General features: G+C 43.9%; 2 protein-coding genes across 2 annotated transcripts in view; one reads left to right on the top strand and one right to left on the bottom strand.

Moving 5' to 3' along the window:
• LOC129867844 (seizure protein 6 homolog) overlaps positions 1–2,087 on the bottom strand; it is a 182,916-nt gene extending 180,829 nt beyond the window's left edge. Inside the window, exon 1 of the mRNA XM_055941330.1 lies at positions 1,723–2,087. Within this exon, the coding sequence (XP_055797305.1) occupies positions 1,723–1,801 (79 nt within the window). The 5' untranslated portion in view covers positions 1,802–2,087. The remainder of the gene's footprint in view (positions 1–1,722) is intronic.
• Positions 2,088–9,073: 6,986 nt separating this feature from the next.
• Positions 9,074–25,987, top strand: part of LOC129867843 (peroxisomal sarcosine oxidase-like) — a 41,794-nt gene continuing 24,880 nt past the window's right edge. The window contains exon 1 of the mRNA XM_055941328.1: positions 9,074–9,172. Coding sequence (XP_055797303.1) covers positions 9,074–9,172 — 99 coding nt within the window. The remainder of the gene's footprint in view (positions 9,173–25,987) is intronic.

Raw genomic sequence — 25,987 nt, 5'->3', positions numbered from 1 at the left:
GTTATATAAGTATTTATTGGTCTGTCATCATCTGTGAATAAAGGGAACGTACACAACACATTATGCCGATGAGAAATCAGTGTATGACATTGAAATACCCCTTGAACATATTGGTCTACTGTACCGGATGACTGCAATAGAGAGAAGAGTGGGAAAGCTGTTGACGCAGCCTGTCGGCCTGTTTATACACTCTCACAGTTAGTACTCTATACGCAATCCTCTAAGCTCCTTAGACAAATAGCTAATGGTTTCAAACAAAGGGGAATTTGCAATTCATAGGGTCTTATTCATAAAGTATTTGATGGGATCTCTGTGTAAAGAGCCTGAACAGTGCATGGCATGAGTTATTTACATGACATTATGGATACAGAATAAATTGCATGTCTCATGATGCATATACTGGCTCAGATGAAGTTCATGTCAGTCTACAGTATCGATCCAGTTTCTATGAAAAATAAACGATGACTGAAAAACTAAACTCATAGATCTGCAGGTGAATGCAAAGAGGTTAAATATTCACTTGCTCAGAGGCAAAAGGAAAAAATGATGTGGTTTCTCATAATCATAGGGATGAAAATAGTAGAAAATATTAGACTAGCCTAAACTGGTTTAGGACATTTAAAAGTCACATAATTGAATAAAGATTGGGATATTGTTTACAGACTACAAAGTTCGAGTGACATGGCTTTATAAAATTGTGTGGACAGAACATGAATAACTGAGACCATTGCACCTAAAAAATATATGTATTTGTTTTAAAGACCGTTGCACTGTGCAATGGGTAGAGGTGCTTCCCGCTGTAGCACTCAACTGTGTCAAACAGCTCGGTCAGTAATCTCCATCTTCCTGAGGATTAGAATCTTATTCACCGTCTGCCACATGGACCATCTCACACAAATAGTAAAGGTCTGCTCACCCCGGTGTTGCGTAAAATGTTGGTCTAGGCTACTCCTAATTGTATGCTACATTATTGAATGTGACTTTTCATTGATGTTTCTTAACCAGAAAGGCAGTATTGTATGCCATAATTATTATATTCCATTACAGTTGTTCTTTGAATCCGGTTGTCAAAAACCAAAACAAAAGTGTTGTGATAGAGAGTACAAAGTAGACTCCTAAAATGTTTTTTACAAACCCCTTGCCCATTTTAATGAATCAAGCAATATGATCAGTAACTATGTTAATTGAGAGTGTATGTTATGTTTGGTGCAATATCTACATTTGTATTCCATATATTTACAGCATATATTTATTTATTAAATAAGGGCATGCTTAACTTTTGTTCCATGTGATTGTTATGACTAAGTAGAGCTCTAAGCTTGATTAAATGTATATAATGATGCAAACACACCCAGTGAAACATTTTTAAATATTACATCATGTTTTAAAGGAATTAAGTAACGTAAGTCCCTGTGACGTTTTCTTTCTGCTTCCAAGTACTAAGGGCTTTTGGGGGATTTTACTTTATTGTAGACAGACCGGGATGCATGCGAGGATATCAGGGACAGAATACAGATCCTTGTCCTTAATGGACTTATGCATATAAATATAGAATTATACTAAGAGCACAAACACACTTGTAGATCTGGTGCCAGGAACAGTTGATACCATACGCGGAGCCGTAGGGGCTGATATCGCAAATAGTCTACTATCGTAGCAGACTGACATTAAAACGTAGTCATTTTCTCCAGAACTCCACGTAGGACTGAATCTATTTCTTACCTTGCCCGTTTGTCACCGCAGCAGCGAGAACCAACACCGTAAAGATGACGTGTAATTGGTCGTCTCTTCTTATACACATGTCTACTGAAGTCGAAGTCGCTCTCTGCTCACAGAATACGTCCTTGTATTAAATACTTTCCAGAGCAAAATAAGCAAACGTATAAATAAAATGTCCGTGAGGTCTGTGAAACACAGAGAAAGCCGTGCTGCTTTTGCACTTATTTAGCAAGTCGCGCAATAAGCAGATCTGACAAGAATCAACTGAAACGCAGAGCCCGTTTAATTGTAACGCTCAGTAAACAGATTCCTGGCTCTCTGTGCTGTCAGCACCGTCAAGACAGCTAATACGCTGCTGACGCTTCAGCACCATGGACAGCTCCTAGCGTCAGCAAACGGTACAACTTCCGCCCGAGGAAAAGTTACTACTCCGTATAGGACTGGGCATTTCAAATGCGCAACAAATCACATTCCACATAGATATTTCAACTTTTTCAATGACTCTGGCATGTATGCATACATGTTATTGCTAGAATTTTGAAAACTCGATGATCAGCATATATCAAAACTAAAAAGTGAGCAATAGCTACATTTCAGTGTTTGTTATAATTTAAATCAGTTACTGTTAACAATAAGGGAAAAGTGTTTTTATATAACTCACATAACAACGTATTTTCTGTCATCATGCATTCACTGAATACTAAAAAGGGCAACCAACAGTATAGGGAAAGTTCATCAATTGTGTAGAACAATCATGAATTATAAAGCATTGTTGGTGGTTAAACCCCTGTAGCCTCGTCTTGATGGACAGTAGCAATAATGAAATAGTGACGAAATTCTGCATTATAAATCAACTTGCCTGAGCCTCATGTACACTGTGGTATTGAAGTAGTCTTATCGCCTTTGTACAATAGTTCACTAGGTACTTCTTTTCATGCTCCTATGGTGAGATGGGTTTATTTCCATGTGTGTCTGTTTAAAGCACCTCTAGCCTGACTCTGGTTCACAAGCTGAATCGTGGATTAACACATCCGAGTGTGAATCTCACCTTGATGGTATTGAGCTATGACACCACATGGATTGCATCATTACAATGCATATGATGTACTCACTCAGCCTCAGTGCTCCCACCTAATGTATTAGTAACCATGTGCCTGCACATACAGTAGTGCAGGGACGGAAATGGTGTGCATACCGTTACAGGTAGTCGGTCCATCATGCAAGATAGCGCAGGAGAAAAAACATTCACAAGAACAAAGAAATGGAGAGGAAGATAAGACTGGGAAGCAGGAACTACAGGATAACAGGGCACAAACAGGACCCATCGTATTTAATGTACCAGGAACACAAGTTATTGTTATTTCAGCATCATGCCTAACTGGAGACATATTAAACCAATTTAAGCCATAATGTACATGGACCTACATGTTTTTCCTCTTTCTGGTAGCTGCTCCACAGCCATTTGTCTTAGACATTCCAGTCATCCTCTCGATAAGTGACAGTGTGGTGTGTCATGATGACTAGGCAGCGCCTGCCTACACTGTCACTCCTCTAGAAGGGATGTCTCCACTCACTAAGAACTCACTGGCTAGGACTCTCTGCTGGGACTTATGTTTATTTCATTTCCTGTGGCTGTGTGACGGTAATGTATGTAAATTGGATGTTATGGTCATCTCAAAGACACCCCTCCGTTGCTTTCTCTAGCTCTTTTTTTACTCTCTGCATTTCTTTTTCTGTCTCTCTCTCTCTCTCTCTCTCCCTGTCTCTCTCTCACTCTCTCTCTTACCCACCCCCTTTCTCATGGCTGAGTCAGGCCTTGGTTTGGAATAAATGTGTCCCTCTGTCAGTGAAGCTCACTGGCCCAGTTAAGCAGCCCGGAGGTCTTGCTTGGAGCCAGAAGTTTGCATCCAAGCCTTAATTTAGTTAATGGGCAGGAGGCCCGGACAGCTAATGAAAACCGAGCCCGTGAAATGAGATGGCCAATGTCTAGAGGTAATGAGCCGCACATCAGTGGCATGCTGCTACAAGCATTAAGGTAATATTCGATGGCATGATGTTTTAAAAGCATCTTGAGCTCACTTCTTGCATTGGTAGTAAGGGCTTACCAATGATATGTATTAACCCTAGATAACTGACAGGGTGGTGCTGTTTTGAAGCCACCAAGCAGCCATATTGGTACTCCACCATTGTAAAAATGTATATATTTTGGAAGCTATAGAAATGCATGTATTAATGTCGACATTAATATTTGACAAGTTTATTCTATTACATAAACCTTAATGCACACTTTATATTAAGAACTGAACATGAAGATGTTAAAAAACAAATACTGTCCCCACTACAACAAATAAATATATGTCATTTTGAATCATTCCTTGAAACATTTTATTGAAATACTGTAGAATTCCATTCATTCCTATGGTGGCCAGTGACTTCAAAGCTTCTCATTTGCCATTATACAGCATCAGCAATCCAGGTTTTCTATAATTGAGGTTTACTGTGTTTCATCTCACGTGCAACTGACACACAACAGATGCAAACTGGAGGCAAGGTTCTAGATGTTTATCTGTACTGTTATTGTGTTTCAGCCAAACCAGACAACAGGATGTCACATGGTATCAGAGGGCCTCCTACCACCCACACAGACTAGAATTAACCCTCCAGGGGATTTCTTAAAAGCATGCTGGGGTAATCAGCTCCCATCACAATCATACCATAGAGCTGACTACTGCAACCCCTTTAAGTTATACTTTCACCGAACAATTGTCAACCATTAGGCCATTGTATAAAAATATATTAGCTCTGAATGAACAACCATGCACACAGATGTTCTCTATCCTGACTTTGGTTATCATTAGCTTCTAACTAATTAGCAGTATTATTCTGTGTTCCTTACATCAGCAGCGTAGAGGAGTCATTCTCGCCCAGCCCAGTGTTAAAAACTGCTGTGCATCACCGAGTTGCGTTAAATGCATGGACTTTCTCCCGCTTAGCAGTAGAAATGGGAGCTGAGTCACCCTGAATAAGGCTAGTTTAAAAGAACAGGGTTACCCACCTGACTCAGCAGGGATGAGAACACGCAGGAAGCAGGAAGGAAGTGGTTCTGCCCTCCCCTCCTATTTGCCCCAAATGAGGCCTGCTCCAGTCTGCAGGGTCTAGGGCTCCAGGCCCCCGGCTGCAGGCTCTGTTCCCTTCCTCAGCTGCCAGCCGTATTTGTCTCAATAAGCTGGAGTGCCCTCACAGAGCTCTAATAAAGCTCCTTTTCCCCCTGAATACATTCCCATTCTCCACGCAGGATAGATCACCAGTCACTCCCTGATGAAGTCGTTCTAGCTGCACGGACCACCTGGCAGAACAAGGGAATTGAATAATATTTCCCCAGAAAATGCAATCTATTTGCGATGCTTTTCGGTGAACACCATCGCCGATTGATTCATCCATGCCTTGGCTAGTGTTTGTGCCCTCTATATGGGCTTTGTGTGATTCAGTTCCTGGGCCTTTTCCTGCCTTACAGCCCTGCTGAACAGGGATGTATTTAGAGAATATGTTTATAGAGCTCGCACTATGGGTTTAATGGCATAAATCATAATGTAGCTGTATATGGTGGCCATGCCTAGAAGGGCTGTGTGAATTGAGGGGTGGGAAGCCCTTTAACCCAAGCCTATGCACAGTATGGCTCTAGCAGGTTGCACAATGTGTTAATGGCTCCCAGTTAGCCTAAGACTGACTCGTAACTTGGTCCTGCTGATGCACTGATAAACACATCCTAATCAAACTGAGCACTCTCGTCTGGCATAGGAGAAGTAAATATATATAGACGTTGCATTCTGCACTTACAGATGTAGGATGTTAATTTGATCACTCTTTTGTTGCTGAAAATGTTCCTACACAGCAGGAAATGGAAACTTGTAGTGTGTTTTAGTTTTAAAAAGGATTCTAAAGTTTGTAATTTCCACTTTGAAAATTCAGACTTCTTTTGACCTAACGAAAAATGTATCATCCCCTCCAAAAATGTCCATTCATAATAATCCACATAATAATTCACATTTCCTGTTGCCGCAGGATTATTTTCCTGCTGTAGAAAACTGGCTCAAATTAAGATCCTACATCTGTAGGAAGTGCTGCTGCTCCCAAAAACCTTCTGTATTTCCATGGCAGCAGGCTGTGAGATGTCTGTATGGCATCCTGCCCAGCCTGCTCAGTCAGTCCCAACACTGAACTATAGTGGTTGTGACCCCATGGACTCTGCATCTGGGAGCTGCATCTGTTAGGCCCCTGATCATTGCTTCTATCTGACATATATATATGGTGAGTAGCATCTTCCAGGTCATGTGGGATTCTGTCAATAGATTCAGCAGACTGTGCTAATGAGAGCCACTGTATCCCCAAGCTCAGCAGTGTCAGCTTGACAAGTCCAAAATGAACATCGAGCACCTTGTTAATAACATTCCAAATAGAATGTATATGAATTCCATAATGTATTGACGTTATGGATGTTGCATTGACCATATCACCACCACACCGGCAGTTGTGAGTCATGACCGCAGTAAAATTCCAAGTGACCGTCAAGGTAATCTCCTCTTATGCACTCTGGACATGCATTGGTAGTAACCAACTAACTAATGATCTGATGGCCTGGTACTCAGGGCCTTGTGGTCCTTCTAACCACTCTGACGTCAATGTAATCCAAAATTACATCAAACACTCAAACACAGTATCGTTCTTTTAAAACTCGTCTCACTGAGATGATCAATTTGAAGAAAGTAGTTCAACAACAGGTTGAAAATGAGTGGAAAACATGGTCATTGTTGATGTTGTTTCAAAGCCTGACACAAAGAAATTTACAGCAATTTCTAAGGTGATGATTAATTCAAAACACTCACACGCATATTAGAGCTTATGCAAGCCCCCCCAAAAATTACCTGAATTTAATCAATGATTGTACTATTATACAATAAATAGCCTACAGCATATTATGCATGTCAGAAAATAATCTTTTTTTTTTTTACTAATTTAAGGTGTCTTCGGTACATAGTTGGTCTAGCCTATACTCAAAAATTAAATAAATTCCAGTAATTGCCTTTGAGTGTGGACTGTAGTATTATGCAAACTGGATGGACTGGTTATGCTCTGCTCCAAACTTTCTATCCATGAGTTTGGGAGAGAACGTATAGGCCTAGGTGACGCTGTTGATTAATTGATTGTGCAGGGCAGCTTACAGAGTTAGCCTACAATTACAATGAATTTGTATTTGATTTCGAATAGCCTAGTAGCCTAGCAGCCTAGGGCATTATGAGGCTGACACATTACCTTTAGCTGCAGAATATCTCAGCACCGTGCTTTTCCATCTCCTCCTCTCTCTCCTTCATCTCTTTCTCGAGCTCGCAGAGAGAGGGGCTGTCAACAGTTTAATGAAATATGCTTTGTTGTGAAAACATGTTACTCTCGATGTTCCCGAACAGATTTCACTTATTTTCAGAAATAAAGCACTGGATAGCTGCAGGAACAGGTTTGAGGAACCCATGGCATACAGAGTTTGGGCAGAATCTCACCTGTCGTGCAGAAAGAGGCTGCATACTCCTCAAACTGTGGTTAATGCATGGAGTGAAATAACTGGAGTAGCCTACCAGGCATCATTGAAAAAGCAACCAGCAGGAATGCAGCCTCCATTCGCTATTAGAGTGCATACAGATGACATGTCTTTTTCCCTGCCCCTGCCCATATTTCTGTTCCTGCCCCTGTTCCGTTCCTGCACAATTAATAATGGGCCATTATAAATCAAAATGCCTTTTACATGTTAGTAAAGACAAGGTTAAATTGAGAATAGTCTGATGGGTGAAAATATGATCACTTGATGAAAGAATAGTGTGCAAGTTCGAGGCAAGGAACAGAGCGCAAGTTTTTTTTACAACTTTATCAAATGATCAATAGCCTATAGTTGCATTATACAGCCCATACACAGTGCATTCGGAAAGTATTCAGACCCATAGATTTTTTTCCACATTTCCACATTTCCACGTTACAGCCTTATTCTAAAATGTATTAAATTAATTTTTTTCCTCCTCAATCTACTGTGGCAGACCAGGGGGTTTGGTCAAGATGTTTACACAGATCAGACATGGACAGAATTGTATTAGCTCGGTTGCAAGGGTGTTTATTTAAATAATAAACAAAGAGAAAAGAATAGGTCTCCTCTAGGAGACCTCCCCGGGAAACCGTCAACTGGGCTCTTGCTGTATCCTGTGGGGAACAAAACCGAGCTCCCTCCGTTATCTTTGGTACTGCGCACGACTATACAGGAGTAACCTCTCTTCCTCAGTCCCTACCCCTGTGTGCTGCCCATCTGGCAGCTTTATGGGACTCGTCCAGCTGGTGAACAATCAGTCCTGGCCAGAGAGCCCGTCGAGACCTGGCAAGCCCAGCAGAGGGAGCCATCACCGTGTGACGTAGACTCCGTCTGTCACCAGGCCTCAACGAGTCTCCCCCTGGTGACTAACCTGCGGTCGGGGAGTGGGCTGTCGTCAGTGTGATGTATGTCTCCCTTCTCGATAGGGCATCCGCGTTTCCCATGCTTCGCCCCTGACCTGTGCACAACAGAAAAAGAGAAGCGTTGAAGGGACAAGAACCACCTTGTGACCCGATCGTTTGTGTCCATCGTCTGTGACCAGGGTGAAAATGGGTGCCCAACAGGTAATACTTGAGAATGTCTAGCGCCCACTTCACTGCTAGACACTCTTTCTCGACAATCAAGGACTTTTTTTCTCTAGGTATCAGCTTTCGGCTTATGTACATGATGGGGTGCTCCTCCCCATCGTGTACCTGAGACAGAACGACCCCTAGTCCCGTGTTGCATGCGTCCATCTGGACCAACATCGGTACCTGGAAATCAGGCGTTACGAGAATCTGATGGGACCAAAGCGCTTCCTACAGATGCCTGAATGCCACTTCAGTCTCGCCCGTCCATTTCACTGTTTTTGGGAGGCGGGCCTTGTTTAGATCGGTAAGGGGGAGGCTATACCTGCAAAGTTGGGGTTAAACCGGCTGTAGTATCCTGCCAGTCCCAGGAAGGACTTGGCCTGTGTCTTGGTGTGTGGAATGGGCCAGTTACGTACTTCGTGGACCATCCTCTCCTGGGGCTTGACCTTCCCCTGTCCGATCAAATAGCCCAGGTACTCAACCTCCTCGAACCTTAGTTTGCATTTCTTGGGGTTTGCTGTCAACCCAGCCTGCCTGAGCGCGTCCAACACTGGCAGCTGTGACAATAGTTTTCCACGGCCCTCCTCTTCCCAGGTCAGTGGAACCGGGCGGCGAACCATTCCCGGGTGTTCTCCATTCCCAGGTGCGCCCCCAACAGATGGGTGTGGACCAGCTGAAGAACGATTCCCACGTACCATCGGGGAAGCAACAGTACCTCTCAAAGTTCTCCCTGTTGGCACGACACCTGATACAGAAGGTTATTCTTGATTTGAAAATGTGGGTTTTCGCCAGTCACTCACCCCCCGGAAGTAACTGGCCAGCCACCGCTATCACTTAGGTTGCGGCGGCTTTCAAGTTCGGATCCTCCCACTGGGCAGTCCCGAACTGTCCCCTCAGTAGGCCCATGGTGGGTGTCTCGGCTGGTCCCTCGAAATCTATGAGGGGAGGATGGGCTCCTCCTCCAGTTGTTCACCAGGGGGGATCGGGTTCCGGCGCCCCCTCGGACTTGGACTCGAGAACAGTAGATACGGGTTTGTCAACCCCTTGCTTCTGGGCAGCTCAGGCGACGGGTCATCCTCAATCTCGCCCTCTGCTGGCTCGTACATTTTTCCTCAGCTCGTGCCGTGAACAGCGGACAATCTCTGCCCACGAGGTGGGGTACTGGAAACTCGGGTACGGCACCCACCCCCCATCTGGCAGCTCCCTTGTGGTGTCACAATGTTGGCCTGTAACCTCTCTTCCTCAGTACCTACCCCTGTGAACTGCCCTTCTGGCAGCTTTGTGGGACTTGTCCAGCTGGTGAACAATCAGTGCCCTGATTAATAACTAATCACAATCAGCCCCAATTAGTCCTGGCCCATCGAGACCTGGCACGTCCAGCAGAGTGATGCAGACTCCGTCTGTCACCAGAACTCAACGAGTCTCCCCTTGGTGGCTAACCTGCGGTACACCACACTACACACAATACAACATAATGACAAAGCGAAAACAGGTTTTTAGAAATGTTTGCACATTTATTAAATTTAAAAAAAAAAAGAAATACCTTATTAAATAAGTATTGAGTCTCTTTGCTATAAGAAATTGAGCTCAGAAATATCCTGTTTCCATTGATCATCCTTGAGATGTTTCGACAACTTGATTGGAGTCCACCTGCGGTAAATTCAATTGATTGGACATGATATGGAAAAACAGTCCGCAGTGCACGTCAGAGCAAAACCAAGCCTTGAGGTCGAAGGAATTGTTCGTAGCGCTCTGAGAGAGGATTGTGTCGGGGCACAGATCTGGGTATGGGTATCAAAAAATGTCTGTATCATTGAAGGTCCCCAAGAACACAGAGGCCTCCATCATTCTTAAATGGAAGAAGTTTGGAACCACCAATACTCTTCCTAGAGATGCCCAACCGGCCAAACTGAGCAATCGGGGGAGAAGGGCTTTGGTCAGGGAGGTGACCAAGAACCTGATGGTCACTCTGACAGAGATCCAGAGGTCCTCTGTGGAGATGGGAGAACCTTCCAGAAGGACAACCATCTCGGCAGCACTCCACCAATCAGGCCTTTATGGTACAGTGGCCAGGCAGAAGCCACTCTGTACAAGGCACATGACAGTCTGCTTGGAGTTTGCCAATAAGCACCTAAATGACTCAGACCATGAGAAACAAGATTCTCTGGTCTGATTAAACCTTGCACCATCCCTACAGTGAAGCATGGCAGTGGCATTATTATGCTTTGGGCATATTTTTCTGTGGCAGGGAGATTAGTTAGGATCAAGGGAAAGATGAATGGAGGAAAGTAGATAGAGATCCTTGATGAAAACCTGACTCCAGAGCTCTCAGGACCTAAGACTGGGGTGAAGGTTCACCTTCCAACAGGACAATGACACTAGGCACACAGTCAAGACAGCGCAAGAGTGGCTTTGGTACAAGTCTCCGAATGTCCTTGGGTGGCCCAGCCAGAGCCCGGACTTGAACCCAATCGAACATCTCTGGAGAGACCTGAAAATATCTGTGCAGCGACACTCCCCATCCAACCTGACAGAGCTTGAAAGGATCTGCAGAGAAGAATTGGAAAAACTCCCCAAATACAGGTTTGCCAAGCTTGTAGAGTCATAAAGTGTTGAGTAAAGAGTCTTAATACTTATGTAACTGTGATATTTAAGTTTTTCATAAAAAACTGTTTTTGCTTTGTCATTACGGGGTATTGTGTGTAGATTGATGAGGGCAAAAAGAACAATTGAATACATTTTAGAATAAGGCTGTAATGTAACAAAATGTGGAAAAAGTCAAGGGGTCTGAATACTTTCCGAATACACTGTATGCGTTGATTTCTAAGACAAACTAAGGTTTGTATCATTCAAAACTAAAGTTGCCAAATAACTCTACATTTAGCATATACAGTATGTTGGGAAAAATATGCCTTGCATTTTATTCAGCTACGTTCAATTATATTCTTCTTACAATAAAATCATATAATATAAAAGAATGACACGGGACTTATAAGCATATATTGTCTGCTAAATGAACAAGCCTACAAGCCTGTATGCTATCTGGCACATAGCCAGATAGCATACAGTAGGCCAACTCATAGTCTGTTCTTCTGAAATACATTTTCTTCACATCATAATGTTTCTTTAGACCTGATTAAAATAAATAATGTATTTATTGTGATGGTGTATATCAAATACATTTATTATAAACATTTTTAAATGGGCACGCATCAGCGGCTTGTATGCGGCTTGTACAGTATGCCTGGAGGCCTGGAGATGCTAAACGTTTTGATGTTATGTAAAGGCTGTTGCTCTCCTCATCCTCGGATGAGGAGAGGAGAGAAGGATCATCAGACCAAAATGCAGCATTAGGGAAATAAGCCATCTTTTATTTAACACGACGATGGCAACACGAAAAAACAAAACACTTTCAAAAATACAAAACAAGAAAACGACGTAGACGAAACCTGAACATAAACTTACATAACTAAACGTAACACTTACGGACAGGAAACAGACTACATCGAAACGAAACGAACAACCGAACAGTCCCGTATGGTGCAAGACATAACACAGATACGGAAGACAATCACCCACAAACAAACAGTGAGAACACCGTACCTAAATATGACTCTTAATTAGAGGAGAACGCAAAACACCTGCCTCTAATTAAGAGCCATACCAGGCAACCAAAACCAACATAGAAACAGATAACATAGACTGCCCACCCAAAACACATGCCCTGACCATAAACACATACAAAAACAACATAAAACAGGTCAGGACCGTTACAGAACCCCCCCCTCAAGGTGCGAACGCCGGGCGCACCAGCACAAAGTCCAGGGGAGGGTCTGGGTGGGCAGTTGACCACGGTGGTGGCTCCGGCTCTGGACGCTGTCCCCACACCAGCATAGTCCCTCCCCGCTTCTGTCTTCCCCTCCCAATGACCACCCTAAAACTAACATCCCCTAAATGAATGGCCAGCACCGGGAGAAGGGGCAGCACCGGGACAAGGGGCAGCACCGGGACAAGGGGCAGCACCGGGACAAGGGGCAGCACCGGGACAAGGGGCAGCACCGGGACAAGGGGCAGCACCGGAACAAGGGGCAGCACCGGAACAAGGGGCAGCACCGGAACAAGGGGCAGCACCGGAACAAGGGGCAGCACCGGGACAAGGGGCAACACCGGGACAAGGGGCAGGTCCCGGCTGATATACTCAGGCAGAGCCTGACTGAACGGCTCTCGACGCTCATGGCTGGCTGACGGCTCTCGACGCTCATGGCAGGCTGACGGCTCTCGACGCTCATGGCGGGCTGACGGCTCTCGACGCTCATGGCGGGCTGACGGCTCTCGACGCTCATGGCGGGCTGACGGCTCTCGACGCTCATGGCGGGCTGACGGCTCTCGACGCTCATGGCGGGCTGACGGCTCTCGACGCTCATGGCGGGCTGACGGCTCTCGACGCTCATGGCTCTCTGACGGCTCTGGCTGCTCATGGCTCGCTGGCGGCTCTGGCAGATCCTGTCTGGTTGGCGGCTCTGGCAGATCCTGTCTGGTTGGCGGCTCTGGCAGATCCTGTCTGGTTGGCGGCTCTGGCAGATCCTGTCTGGTTGGCGGCTCTAGCGGCTCCTGTCTGGCGGACGGCTCTGTAGGCTCATGGCAGACGGGCGGCTTTGCAGGCTCATGGCAGACGGGCGGCTTTGCAGGCTCATGGCAGACGGATGGCTCAGACGGCGCTGGGGAGACGGATGGCTCAGACGGTGCTGGGGAGACGGATGGCTCAGATGGCGCTGGGGAGACGGATGGCTCAGACGGCGCTGGGGAGACGGATGGCTCAGATGGCGCTGGGGAGACGGATGGCTCAGATGGCGCTGGGGAGACGGATGGCTCAGATGGCGCTGGGGAGACGGATGGCTCAGATGGCGCTGGGGAGACGGATGGCTCAGATGGCGCTGGTGAGACGGATGGCTCTGGCCGGATACGGCGCACTGTAGATCTGGTGCGTGGTGCCGGAACTGGAGGCACCGGGCTAAGGATAAGCACCTTCCTACTAGTGCGGGCAGCAGGGACAGGGCACACTGTACTCTCAAAGCCCACTCTATAACTGATGCGAGGTACCGGCACTGGTGACACCGGGCTGAGGACAAGCACATCAGGATTAGTAGGGGGAGAAGATACAGTGTGTACAGGGCTCTGGAGACGCACAGGAGGCTTAGTGCGTGGTGCCGGAACTGGAGGCACCGAACTGGATACACGCACTACAGAGAGAGTGCGTGGAGGAGGAACTGGGCTCAGGAGACGCACTGGTAGCCTAGTGCGTAGTGTAGGCACTGTAGGTACTAGGCTGGGGCGGGGAGGTGGCGCCGGAAATACCGGACCGTGGAGGCGTACTGGCACTCTTGAGCATTGAGCCTGCCCAACCTTACCTGGTTGAATGCTCCCAGTCACCCGACCAGTGCGGGGAGGTGGAATAACCCGCACCGGCCTATGTAGGCGAACCGGGGAAACCATGCGTAAGGCAGGTGCCATGTATGCTGGCCCGAGGAGACGCACTGGAGACCAGACGCATTGAGCCGGCCTCATGACACCTGGCTCAATACCCAATCTAGCCCTGCCAGTGCGGGGAGGTGGAATAACCCGCACTGGGCTATGCACTCATACAGGAGACACCGTGCGCTCTACTGCGTAACACGGCGCCTGCCCGTACTCCCGCTCTCCACGGTAAGCCTGGGAAGTGGGCGCAGGTCTCCTACCTGCCCTTGGCCCACCACCTCTTAGCCCCCCCAAGAAATTTTTGGGTGTTACTTACGGGCTTTTTGGGCTTCCGTGCCAGACGCGTTCCCTCATAACTCCGGTTCCTCTCTCCGGTAGCCTCTGCTCTCCTCAGTGCCTCCAGCTGTTCCCATGGGAGGCGATCCCTACCAGCCAGGATCTCCTCCGATGTGTAGCAACCCTTTCCGTCCAATATATCGTCCCATGTCCATTGCTCCTTCTTTTCCTGTCCCTTACTCCGTTGAGTTTTCCCTTGCCGCTTGGTCCTAGCGTGGTGGGTGATTCTGTAAAGGCTGTCGCTCTCCTCATCCTCGGACGAGGAGAGGAGAGAAGGATCATCAGACCAAAATGCAGCATTAGGGAAATAAGCCATCTTTTATTTAACACGACGATGGCAACACGAAAAAACAAAACACTTTCAAAAATACAAAACAAGAAAACAACGTAGACGAAACCTGAACATAAACTTACATACCTAAACGTAACACTTACGGACAGGAAACAGACTACATCGAAACGAAACGAACAACCGAACAGTCCCGTATGGTGCAAGACATAACACAGATATGGAAGACAATCACCCACAAACAAACAGTGAGAACACCGTACCTAAATATGACTCTTAATTAGAGGAGAACGCAAAACACCTGCCTCTAATTAAGAGCCATACCAGGCAACCAAAACCAACATAGAAACAGATAACATAGACTGCCCACCCAAAACACATGCCCTGACCATAAACACATACAAAAACAACATAAAACAGGTCAGGACCGTTACATGTTAATTAACGGTCAATTGCCGTGGGACCAGCAGTCTTTTGCGTGACAATAACCAGCTGACAGCATTTCATGACAGCCACAGCCTTAATTCACGTTTCTTTTTTTAAGGCATTTACTTGTAAGTAAATCTAACCTCTCTTGCCAGAAGTAATTCTTATAATGTAGCAAGTAAAACATGACACATTGCATTTACAGAAATGTACAGTATAAAATGATATTGTTGTTTAGAACTCCATGCCACATATTGTATGAAATACTGACATAACTTGTTTGTATTTACAAAGAGGTCTTTGAAGCAGGGCAGTCAGCTGTCCATGGCAACAACAAGCCATGGTATATTAGGGGCCTCGATGATAAAATACCCACCCACACAGACATGCCCTTCACACAGCCTTTGTGCATTTGACAGGCTGATTACATAGCACCACATAGAGGTGTAGGATCTTCATTTAAATAATCTGCAGCAACAGGAAATGTGAATTATTATGTGGATTATAATTCATAGACATTTTTGTAGGGGCTGATACATTTTCCGTAAAGGAGCCTTTTTAAACCTCATGCATTGCAGGAAGGTTCTGCAATATGGTGATCAAATTAAGATCCTACATCTGTACACACGCCCTCATGTGCACACGCACGCATACATGTGCCCACTCGTACACGCGTGCACACACACACAAACACACAGCCATTGGGATAGTCAGTACCCTGACATATTGTCCTTTACCATTATTTCTACTTTATTCTCATATTGAAAATGTCCCTTTTACTCACATGGTGCATCCTTCCTCCTCTTCCTCATCCTCTTCAACTTCCTCCTCCTCTTCCTCCTTCTCTTTGTATTAGTCAGACTGTGTCTCATGGCTTTAAGAACACTGAGACAGAACACGGCTCCAAGGCTGCAGCGTTTTATCAATTTGATCGCTCTCAGACATCAGCCGGGCAAGGCCAGCGGCCACTGTACCTGACAGGTGATGACAGCCTTACAGCTACACCGCATCCCACCCACCATCATCTTATCATAGTCGAATATACAGCGTATCTGTTGGGTCCCTGTAACGGTAGTCCTCCTCCTCTTCAACCGAAGAGGAGGAGTAGTGATGGAACCAAGGCGCAGCGTTGTGAAATGACATATTTAATAAAGACACGACAAAACAACCAAGACAGAAAACGAACTATACTTGAATAAACTAACAAAATAACAAAACGAATGTGTAGACAGACCTGAATTATACGAACTTACATAAAACACGAAGAACGCACGAACAGGGAAAATAGACTACACAAAGAACGATGTACAAATAAACCGAACAGTCCCGTATGGTGCGACAAACACTGACACAGGAGACAACCACCCACAACGAACACTGTGAAACAACCTACCTAAATATGACTCTCAATTAGAGGAACGCCAAACACCTGCCTCTAATTGAGAGCCATACCAGGCAACCCTTAAACCAACATAGAAACAGACAACATAGAATGCCCACCCAAACTCACGTCCTGACCAACTAACACATACAACAAACTAACAGAATAGGTCAGGAACGTGACAGTCCCAATGTGTTTCCTCATGTCTTTCTGTATCAGAGGATCAACCAAAACATATCCACCAGAGTGGCATGCCCATATTGTTTTAAAATATATACATTTTTGGTTAAATGTTTTGTGGTTGTTTCTCTGTAATACTACTAGCCACCTATCTATTTTATAGAGTTGGCTTCTCCCAACCTCATAATTAGCTACCAAGAAGCCATTTCAGGGTATCAATCAAGTTAGAGTAGCTAGCTTGTCTAACTATCTTAGCTGGCATGCCTGCTGGCAAGGTTGGTAGACTTTAGAAAAGCAAACAATATCTAAATGTACTGAACTAGACTCTCATCCCTTTCAATATTTTACCCAGATTTTAGCAGAGAAGCATATTTTGTTCCTTTAAAAGAAAGTTATGCTTAGATTTGCAGAAAAATAAACATAATGATTAAGGCTCTAGATCGCAGGGAAAAGCTGTTTCAGGTGTTGGAGAATTTTGAATTTTTCAAACTTCCAGATGGGGGCCCTAGTCCACCGACCAGCCATCCTCACGTACTTTGTGCCCCCTCCGATTTTTTGTGGTGCATGACGCCCCTGATATCCACAGCTCCTAATTAGATGCTAAGTTGCAGCAGCCTGGTGTAGAGAGAGGCTGACACACACTGACCACAGTACGTCTGAAGGTCATCAGGACCACTCACATGAATGGGCTATCAGAGCTCACACTCTCACTCTGACCATGAAGAGAAGGCTCTGACTCACTCAGTCAAATGCAGCTCACGTCACTTTTTGTTTCCCCTGCTCACCTCTCACCTCTGCCCATTGCTCTCCTCACTTTGCTCAATTCAACGGCTGTTTTCCACTCACAGTCACAGAGGGGCTGACTGCCTTTTGAGCAGCAGAGCTCTAGTCTGAATCACTGGTCTACTCTCAGGCAGACCTTTTTTGGTAACACTACTCAACTCGTCGAAAGAAGGCCAGTTTTATTGCTACTTTAATCAGCACAACAGTTTTCAGCTGTGCTAACATAATTGCAAAATGGTTTTCTAATGATAAATTTGCTTTTTAAAATGATAAACTTGGATAGGCTAACACATCGTGCCATTGGAACACAGGAGTGATGGTTGCTGATAATTGGCCTTTGTACAGTTATGTACAGTCATGGCCAAAAGTTTTGAAAAATGACACAAATATTAATTTTCACAAATTCTGCTGCCTCAGTTTGTATGATGGCAATTTGCAAATATTCCAGAATGTTATGAAGAGGAATCAGATGAATTGCAATTAATTGCAAAGTCCCTCTTTGCCATGCAACTGAACTGAATCCCCCAAAATCATTTCCACTGCATTTCAGCCCTGCCACAAAAGTACCAGCTGACATCATGTCAGTGATTCTCTCGTTAACACAGGTTTGAGTGTTGACGAGGACAAGGCTGGAGATCACTGTCATGATGATTGAGTTTGAATAACAGACTGGAAGCTTCAAAAGGAGGGTGGTGGTTGGAGTCATTGTTCTTCCTCTGTCAATCATGGTTACCTGCGAGGAAACACGTGCCGTCATCATTGCTTTGCACAGGCAAGGATATTGCTGCCAGTAAGATTGCACCTAAAATCAACCATTTATCGGATAATCAAGAACTTCAATTAGAGCGGTTCAATTGTTGTGAAGAAGGCTTCAGGGCGCCCAAGAAAGTCCAGCAAACGCCAGGACCGTCTCCTAAAGTTGATTCAGGTGCGGGATCGGGGCATCACCAGTACAGAGCTTGCTCAGGAATGGCAGCAGGCAGGTGTAAGTGCAGCTGCACGCACAGTGAGGCGAAGACTTTTGGAGGATGGCCTGGTGTCAAGAAAGGCAGCAAAGAAGCCACTTCTCTCCAGGAAAAACATCAGGGATAGACTGATATTCTACAAAAGGTACAGGGATCAGACTGCTGAGGACTGGGGTAAAGTCATTTTCTCTGATGAATTCCCTTTCCAGTTGTTTGGGGCATCCGGAAAAAAGCTTGTCCGGAGAAGACAAGGTGAGCGCTACCATCAGTCCTTTGTCATGCCAACAGTAAAGCATCCTGAGACCATTCATGTGTGGGGTTGCTTCTCAGCCAAGGGAGTGGGCTCACTCACAATTTTACAGAAGAACACAGCCATGAATATAGAATGGTACCAACACATCCTCCGAGAGCAACTTCTCCCAACCATCCAGGAACAGTTTGGTGATGAACAATGCCTTTTCCAGCATGATGGAGCACCTTGCCATAAGGCAAAAGTGATAACTAAGTGGCTTGGGGAACAGAACATCAATATTTTGGGTCCATGGCCAGGAAACTCCCCAGACCTTAATCCCATTGAGAACTTGTGGTCAATCCTCAAGAGGGAGGACAAACAAAACCGCACAAATTCGGACAAACTCCAAGCATTGATTATGCAAGAATGGGCTGCCATCAGTCAGGATATGGCCCAGAAGTTAATTGACAGCAGGCCAGGGCGGATTGCAAAGGTCTTGAAAAAGAAGGGTCAACACTGCAAATATTGACTCTTTGCATCAACTTCATGTAATTGTCAATAAAAGCCTTTGACACGTATGAAATGCTTATAATTATACTTCAGTATTCCATAGTAATATCTGACAGAAATATCTCAAGACATTGAAGCAGCAAACTTTGTGGAAATTCATATTTGTGTCATTCTCAAAACTTTTGGCCACGACTGTAGATATTCCGTAAAAAATAAGTGTCACGACTTATTAAGTCGTTTCCTCTCCTTGTTCGGGCGGTGTTTGGCTGTCGGCGTCGCCGGTCTTCTAGCCATCGTCGATCCACTTTTCATTTTCCATTTGTTTTGTCTTGTTTTCCTACACACCTGGTTTCCATTTCCCTCATTAAGTGTTGTGTATTTAACCCTCTGTTCCCCCCATGTCCTTGTGTGGAATTGTTTGTTTGTAAGTGCTTGTGCACTATGTTACTGTTGCCCGTCGGGTTTTGTACCCATGTAGGTTCTTTTTTTATTGCCGTTGGTTTTGAAATTAAACTACTCCGGCTATTACCTATTTCTGCTCTCCTGCATCTAACTTCACTGCCACCAGTTCTGCAACCCTTACAATAAGCCGTTTCCAGCTACAATAGTCATTTACAACATTAACAATGTCTACACTGTATTTCTGATCAATTTGATGTTATTTTAATGGACAAAAAAAGGCTTTTCTTTCTAAAACTAGGACATTTCTAAGTTACCCCAAACGTTTGAACGGTAGTGTACCTATGCACACCCACACACTCACCATGACATGTATTCCTGATGGTTTCTGTTATTTGCCAAATAGAGTGAGAGACCCTCAAAACTTCCCAATGACTTTGTTATTGACTATTAGCTTGACTGTCGTTACAGTGCATGGAGGTTCCACATATTGATTCCACAATGCAGTTAAAGTCAGCCCCATCGCTGCTGGAGTGCCTGCTGCTCAGTGCTCTACACGTCCTTCAGAGTATCCATCCATCCATCCAACCTCAGCCACATAAAAACCTCCATAACATCTCACCCATGTCTGAGTCCCTACGTCCCTTTACAGGAATGCTTTAACACACTATTCTGTGAACATTCACAGTGCCTCGCTGTTTTGCATACATAGAGGCAATGACATTTCCAATGACCCCACTTGGCCCTCACTGGCCCTAACACAGGGTACAGCAGCAGCACTACCAGCTGCCCTGTACTACACCATGCACAAACTGGCTGAGAACGCTGCATCCATCCACTGTTATTGTAGTGATAATAGGTGACCAGGTAGTGAGTGCACAGAGAGGGAGGTAATGATAGCAGATGCATGTGACCATCTCTGAGAGGGAGGCTTATCTGTATCTGCCGATGAATGTGTTATTACAACTCCAACCTGCATTACCTTCACAGGGAATTCTGTATACCACTTTCTCCAACCTTTTCCGTTCCGGGGACCACCAAATCACAGAAGAAAGCTTGAGGACTACCATTCAGGGAACTGTAATAAATCAATCATTGGAGATGTTTTCATGAAACACGTTTTACCCTTCTATGTGTTGTGTTATTTTTTAAAGGTCACAATAAAGCTGTTCTTGATTCTGGCTCATGTGTTGCTTATGTTCATTCAGAGTGGTTAATCACTGACTGCACAGTCATGTCTACATAATCAATGCAACAATTCAAATATGGATTATGTGTCAAATTCACTGGCATGGGCCGGGTCAATAACGTACAAAATTATTACGTTGAGAAATATACACTGACTGTACAAAACATTAGGAACACTTGCTCTTTCCAGTAAAGCTTTGATCCATTATTGATGTTACTTGTTAAATGCACTTCAACCAGTGTGGATGACGGGGAGACAGGTTAAAGAAGGATTTTTAAGTCTTGAGACAAGTGAGACATGGATTGTATACTGTATTTGCCATTCAGAGGGTGAATGAGCAAGACAAAATATTTAAGTGCCTTTGAACGGGGTGTGGTAGTAGGTACCAGATGCACCGGTTTGAGTGTGTGAAGAACTGCAACGGTGTTAGTGTTTTTCACACTCAACAGTTTCCTGTGTGTATCAAGAATGGTACACCACCAAAATGACATCCAGCCAACTTGACATAACTTCGGGAAGCTTCAGAGTCAACATGGGCCAGCATCCCTGTGGAACGCTTGACACCTTGCCCTGACGAATTGAGGCTGTTCTGAGGACAAAAAGGGGTGCAACTCAATATTAGGAGGTGTTCCTATCAACTTAAGAAAGTAAACGTGGTTGGAAAGGGTACTTCCCCTAACACTAGATATTCAGTGTTCATACTTCTACAACCAAGGGCTCTCAGAATTTCTTCAGTAAAGCAAAGCTGCTAAACTGAACTAACTGATAAGCAACCCGTCATAACTAAATATATATATATATACAGTATATAGAGATATATACACAGTTGAAGTCGGAAGTTTACGTACACTTAGGTTGGAGTCATTAAACTTCTGACCCACTAGAATTGTGATACAGTGTGATACAATTATAAGTGAAATAATCTGTCTGTATACAATTGTTGGAAAAATGACTTGTGTCATGCACAAAGTAGATGTCCTTGCCAAAACTATAGTTTGTTAACAAGAAATTTGTGGAGTGGTTGGCAAACGAGTTTTAATGACTGCAACCTAAGTGAATGTAAACTTCTGACTTAAACTGTATATATATATATATATATACACATATACATAGAATTGTATTTTTTTTCCTGTTTTGCATGTTATTTTGGCTTTAATATGTGTCACAAGTCAGTTTGCAAACAATGTAAAAAAAAAAAAAAAAAAATCCTTCAGTTAATAAAGCCGCATACAAACATGGTCTCTTTTTTGTTTTCTTGAGTAAAGCGGCTCTAAAATGAAGCTGTTTCAGCCTAGCTCAGTGCTTTCTGTGGTGGTGGGGCAGCCAGCAGAAAATACAGAGTGTAAGGGTTGGTAATGTTCTCTAGTAGCGCCGTGATTGGCTCAGTGTTCTGTCATATGGAAACTACGTCACTGCACAATCTACAGGGAGAGCTCGAAAATTCAAGCCCCCTGGGTGCTGCCATAGATTTAATTTAAAAGTCCCCTTTAAGAAGGCTCAAAGTCATTGGCCACAGATAAAATTGTCAAATCACGTTATATCTACCATAGCTTTGATTGGACTGATCATGTCAACATCATACTTTGAAAATCTTAGCTAGCAAGTTAGACAAGCAATCATCATCATGAATCAAGTAGACAATCTACTGGCAAATCCTTTTCAATCCTTGTCATGTGAAGAGAAATGTTAGATTAAAAACCTGCTCATCGGCCATTGGACATAAACATTACACAACAAGTTGGAAAAAGCTCATTCAACAATGAGTGGTTTGGAAGGAATCAGTGGCTAACTGCAAGCTTTGCAACGCAATCACTAGCCTGCTATTCAGTGGAGGGTGTGTGGTCAAAGTCTGGGTTTAAGGGTCTCTTTTCCAAGCTTAAAAGGATATATATACACTCGCAACACACCATGGGCCAGAAAAGGTTCAATACATTGGCCATGCTGTCAAACCAGCATGAGTTCTCCCACATTCTAATCAACTGGAAACTCGGAACTGGGAATTCTCCAAATTCATTGAGTTCAAGACAACTCTGGAAAAAAACAAACTCCAACTTGGAATTCCAAGTCGGGAACTCGGGCCTCTTTCTAGAACTCCGACCTGAAGATCACGGACGTCATGATTCTACCTTGTTTTTTTCTGAGTTCCCAGTTGTCTTGAAAGCACCATAAATCCAGAGAATGGCAGACTGTGATGACGAAATTTGCACACAAGAAGGACTGCCACTTCACCTTCCTGTTCAAGTGAGCACAGCAAGGTGAGTCAAAACATGCATTGCATGCTGCAGCATAAATTATGTAAAATGCCAGGGAGATATGTATTCTGTAGCTAAATAATACTAAGTGTATATTGTGTAGCAAGCTGTTAGTAGCCCATATACCTCACCCTAATAATTTGGTCCCTTTCCCCCTCATAACGTAGCCTACTGTTCTGATTTGGTGGCCACATGTAGCCTGTTTTAGAGAAATGTCATCATCAAATATTTATCTCTTATATACCCTTTATTTATCCTACGGTTCTGACTTGGTGTACAGTACAGGACAAATACTACAAGAACGTCCCATGTGTCACTGTACATTTCAAAAGTGCTGAACAAATAGTTACATTGACCATGTTCGTTCTAGCTTGCTCATTAATGTCTTAATCGAAATTATGGATTGCCTCTTATCCGCTCATCATACCCTTATGCCATAGTTTGTACATCTCAATTGTCAGTAGAAAACACATTTGTTTAAGCAAGTCAGCCATATCAGCCATGTTTTTTTTAAAGGCAGTAAATGAGGCTGAATGAACTGTTTCGCTGCCAGACAAGGCTCCACTGATAGCTCGGTGTTGCGGTGATAACGATTCACACAAAGAAAGATCTGCTGTTGGGACTCTGCTGTTGGGACAGCTTTATGTAGGCCCTAACAGTTTGCAGGCACCATTTGTCACCGTTATAATGCAATTAATGTATTGTTTAGTGTTGTGTTGTGTAGTGCCTTTGCTGGCATGAATAAAAACAATTTGGGCGGGGAGTTTGCCCCACCAAGATTTACATGCTAAAATCGCCAAGATAAACCTCTAACCCTTCATCCTGCTCTCTCTCCTGACACACTAACTCCTCCAGAGGTGCAGCATCCTCAGTCATTATCTCCTTTACCAATTAGAGTGAGTATAGGCTGGGCCAGTCAGCCCTACCCTGCTGGGAGCACATGCCTTCACATAGGTAGGCAAGATGCAGAGATGTATATCAGTGTACACTTCAATTAATTGGAGCTAATTGATATTGTTGGATGCTGTACATTTCAATGTATTGGATTTCAATTCTTTGGATTTAGATTGTGTAAAGAAAATGCATTTTTGTGTGCTTTGGAATGTATGTGATTTGCATTAGTACATTTGCCAACATACTGTACTTGTAACGGTTTTCGTCGTCTGAAGAAGAGGAATTGGACCAAAGCGCAGCGTGGTAAGTGTTCATGCTTTTTATTGAAAACTGAACACTAATACAAAATAACAAAGAGAACAACCGAAACCGAAACAGTCCTGTAAGGTGCAAAACACTAGACAGAAAATAACTCCCCACAAAAACCATGTGGGAAAAAGCTACCTAAATATGGTTCCCAATCAGAGACAACGATAGACAGCTGCCTCGGATTGAGAACCATACCCGGCCAAACACAAAGAAATACAAAACATAGAAAATGAACATAGAATGCCCACCCAAATCACACCCTGACCAAACCAAAATAGAGACATAAAAAGCTCTCTACGGTCAGGGCGTGACAGTACTGAATAGGTCTTAATATGCAGTTAGTTTTAATACTAGTGTGATCTATTCCATAACTCCAATTATAGTCATCAAATCACAAGTGACATTTGTTTGCCAATTGCGGTCTCATCATTTCCACATAATGATTCTAGAGCAACACATGCCATGCCAAACACTTCTTCATGCCTGGACACCAACATCCATAATCACTCTGTCAAAGGACTACAACACAGATGGAGCAGACACAGGAGCCAAACACACACAGGCTGCTCATGGAAGGAAAGAGGAGACTGAACTTTAAAACACATCAGGTAGATTCATGGTGCCTTGTATTAAATACAGTAATAATAGACTGATTTTTGTTTCATTTAAGGATCCGCCCCTTTTGTTCCAATTTTCGCCTAAAATGACATACCCACATCCAACTGCATATAGCTCAGGACCTGAAGCAAGGATATGCATATTCTTGATACCATTTGAAAGGAAACACATTGCAGTTTGTGGAAATGTGAAATGAATACAAGAGAATATAAGACATTAGATCTGGTAAAAGATAATACAAAGATAAAAACAACCATTATTTTGTATTTTATTTGTACCATCGTCTTTGAAATGCAAGAGAAATTCCATAATGTATTATTCCAGCGCAGGCACAATTTAGATATTGACCACTAGATGGCAGCAGTGTATGTGCAACGTTTTAGACTGATCCAATGAACCATTGCATTTCTGTTAAAAATATTGTATCAAGACTGCCCAAATGTGCCTAATTGGTTTATTATTGCATTTTCAAGTTCGTAATTGTGCACTCTCCTCAAACAATAGCATGGTATTATTTCACTGTAATAGCTACTGTAAATTGGACAGTGCAGTTAGATTAACAAGAATTTAAGCTTTCTGCCCATATCATATATGTCTATGTCCTGGGAAATGTTCATGTTACTTACAACCTCATGCTAATCACATTAGCCTATGTTAGCTTAACCGTCCTGTAGGGGGGGACACCAATCCTGTAGATGTTTTAAAACAACATTTAGAAGAGGCATTTTAAGACTTCCTCCAGTACAGTATGTCCCTGTCTCAATAAGCTCAACTCCGGTAACCAAACCATGTCCTCATGCTATGCAATGCTGACTGCGTAAAAGTGCAAAAAAACAGAGTAGATAGTGAATCGTGATCTCTGTACAGCAACAGTGTCAGACATAGAGAGACACCTGATCCCTGGAGTCACTTCCACTAGCTGACAGAATGGACACCTGACACATCAGGTACAGCCAGATTCAGCCAGGCAGACCCAATGCTGGTAATAAAAAAAAACAGGCAGGCCCAGGCACATCCATTATTCATCAGCCTTCAGTTATTCATCAGACACAGACAAATATGAACCTGTGTGAAAGCAAGGGGGGACATGAATATTCAACAGGCAGGGCTTATATTTAGACATGACCAGAAATAAATAGTGTGACATGTAAATATAAGGTAATTAAGTCACTTTTGGGTGGTTGAGCTGGAGCTCTCAGCATCATGTTTAATAACACATGGGGACATGGATTAACAATTACATTTCCCTCGTATGTATACGCCCTGGTTTGGATTTCCACTACAGTACATATAGGAGCTGTTATATATAATATATGTATGTTTATTCCACCTGA

This window comes from Salvelinus fontinalis, chromosome 13 (assembly GCF_029448725.1).
Source record: "Salvelinus fontinalis isolate EN_2023a chromosome 13, ASM2944872v1, whole genome shotgun sequence".
NCBI lineage: Eukaryota > Metazoa > Chordata > Actinopteri > Salmoniformes > Salmonidae > Salvelinus > Salvelinus fontinalis.
This window is presented reverse-complemented; position numbering and strand designations above follow the sequence as displayed.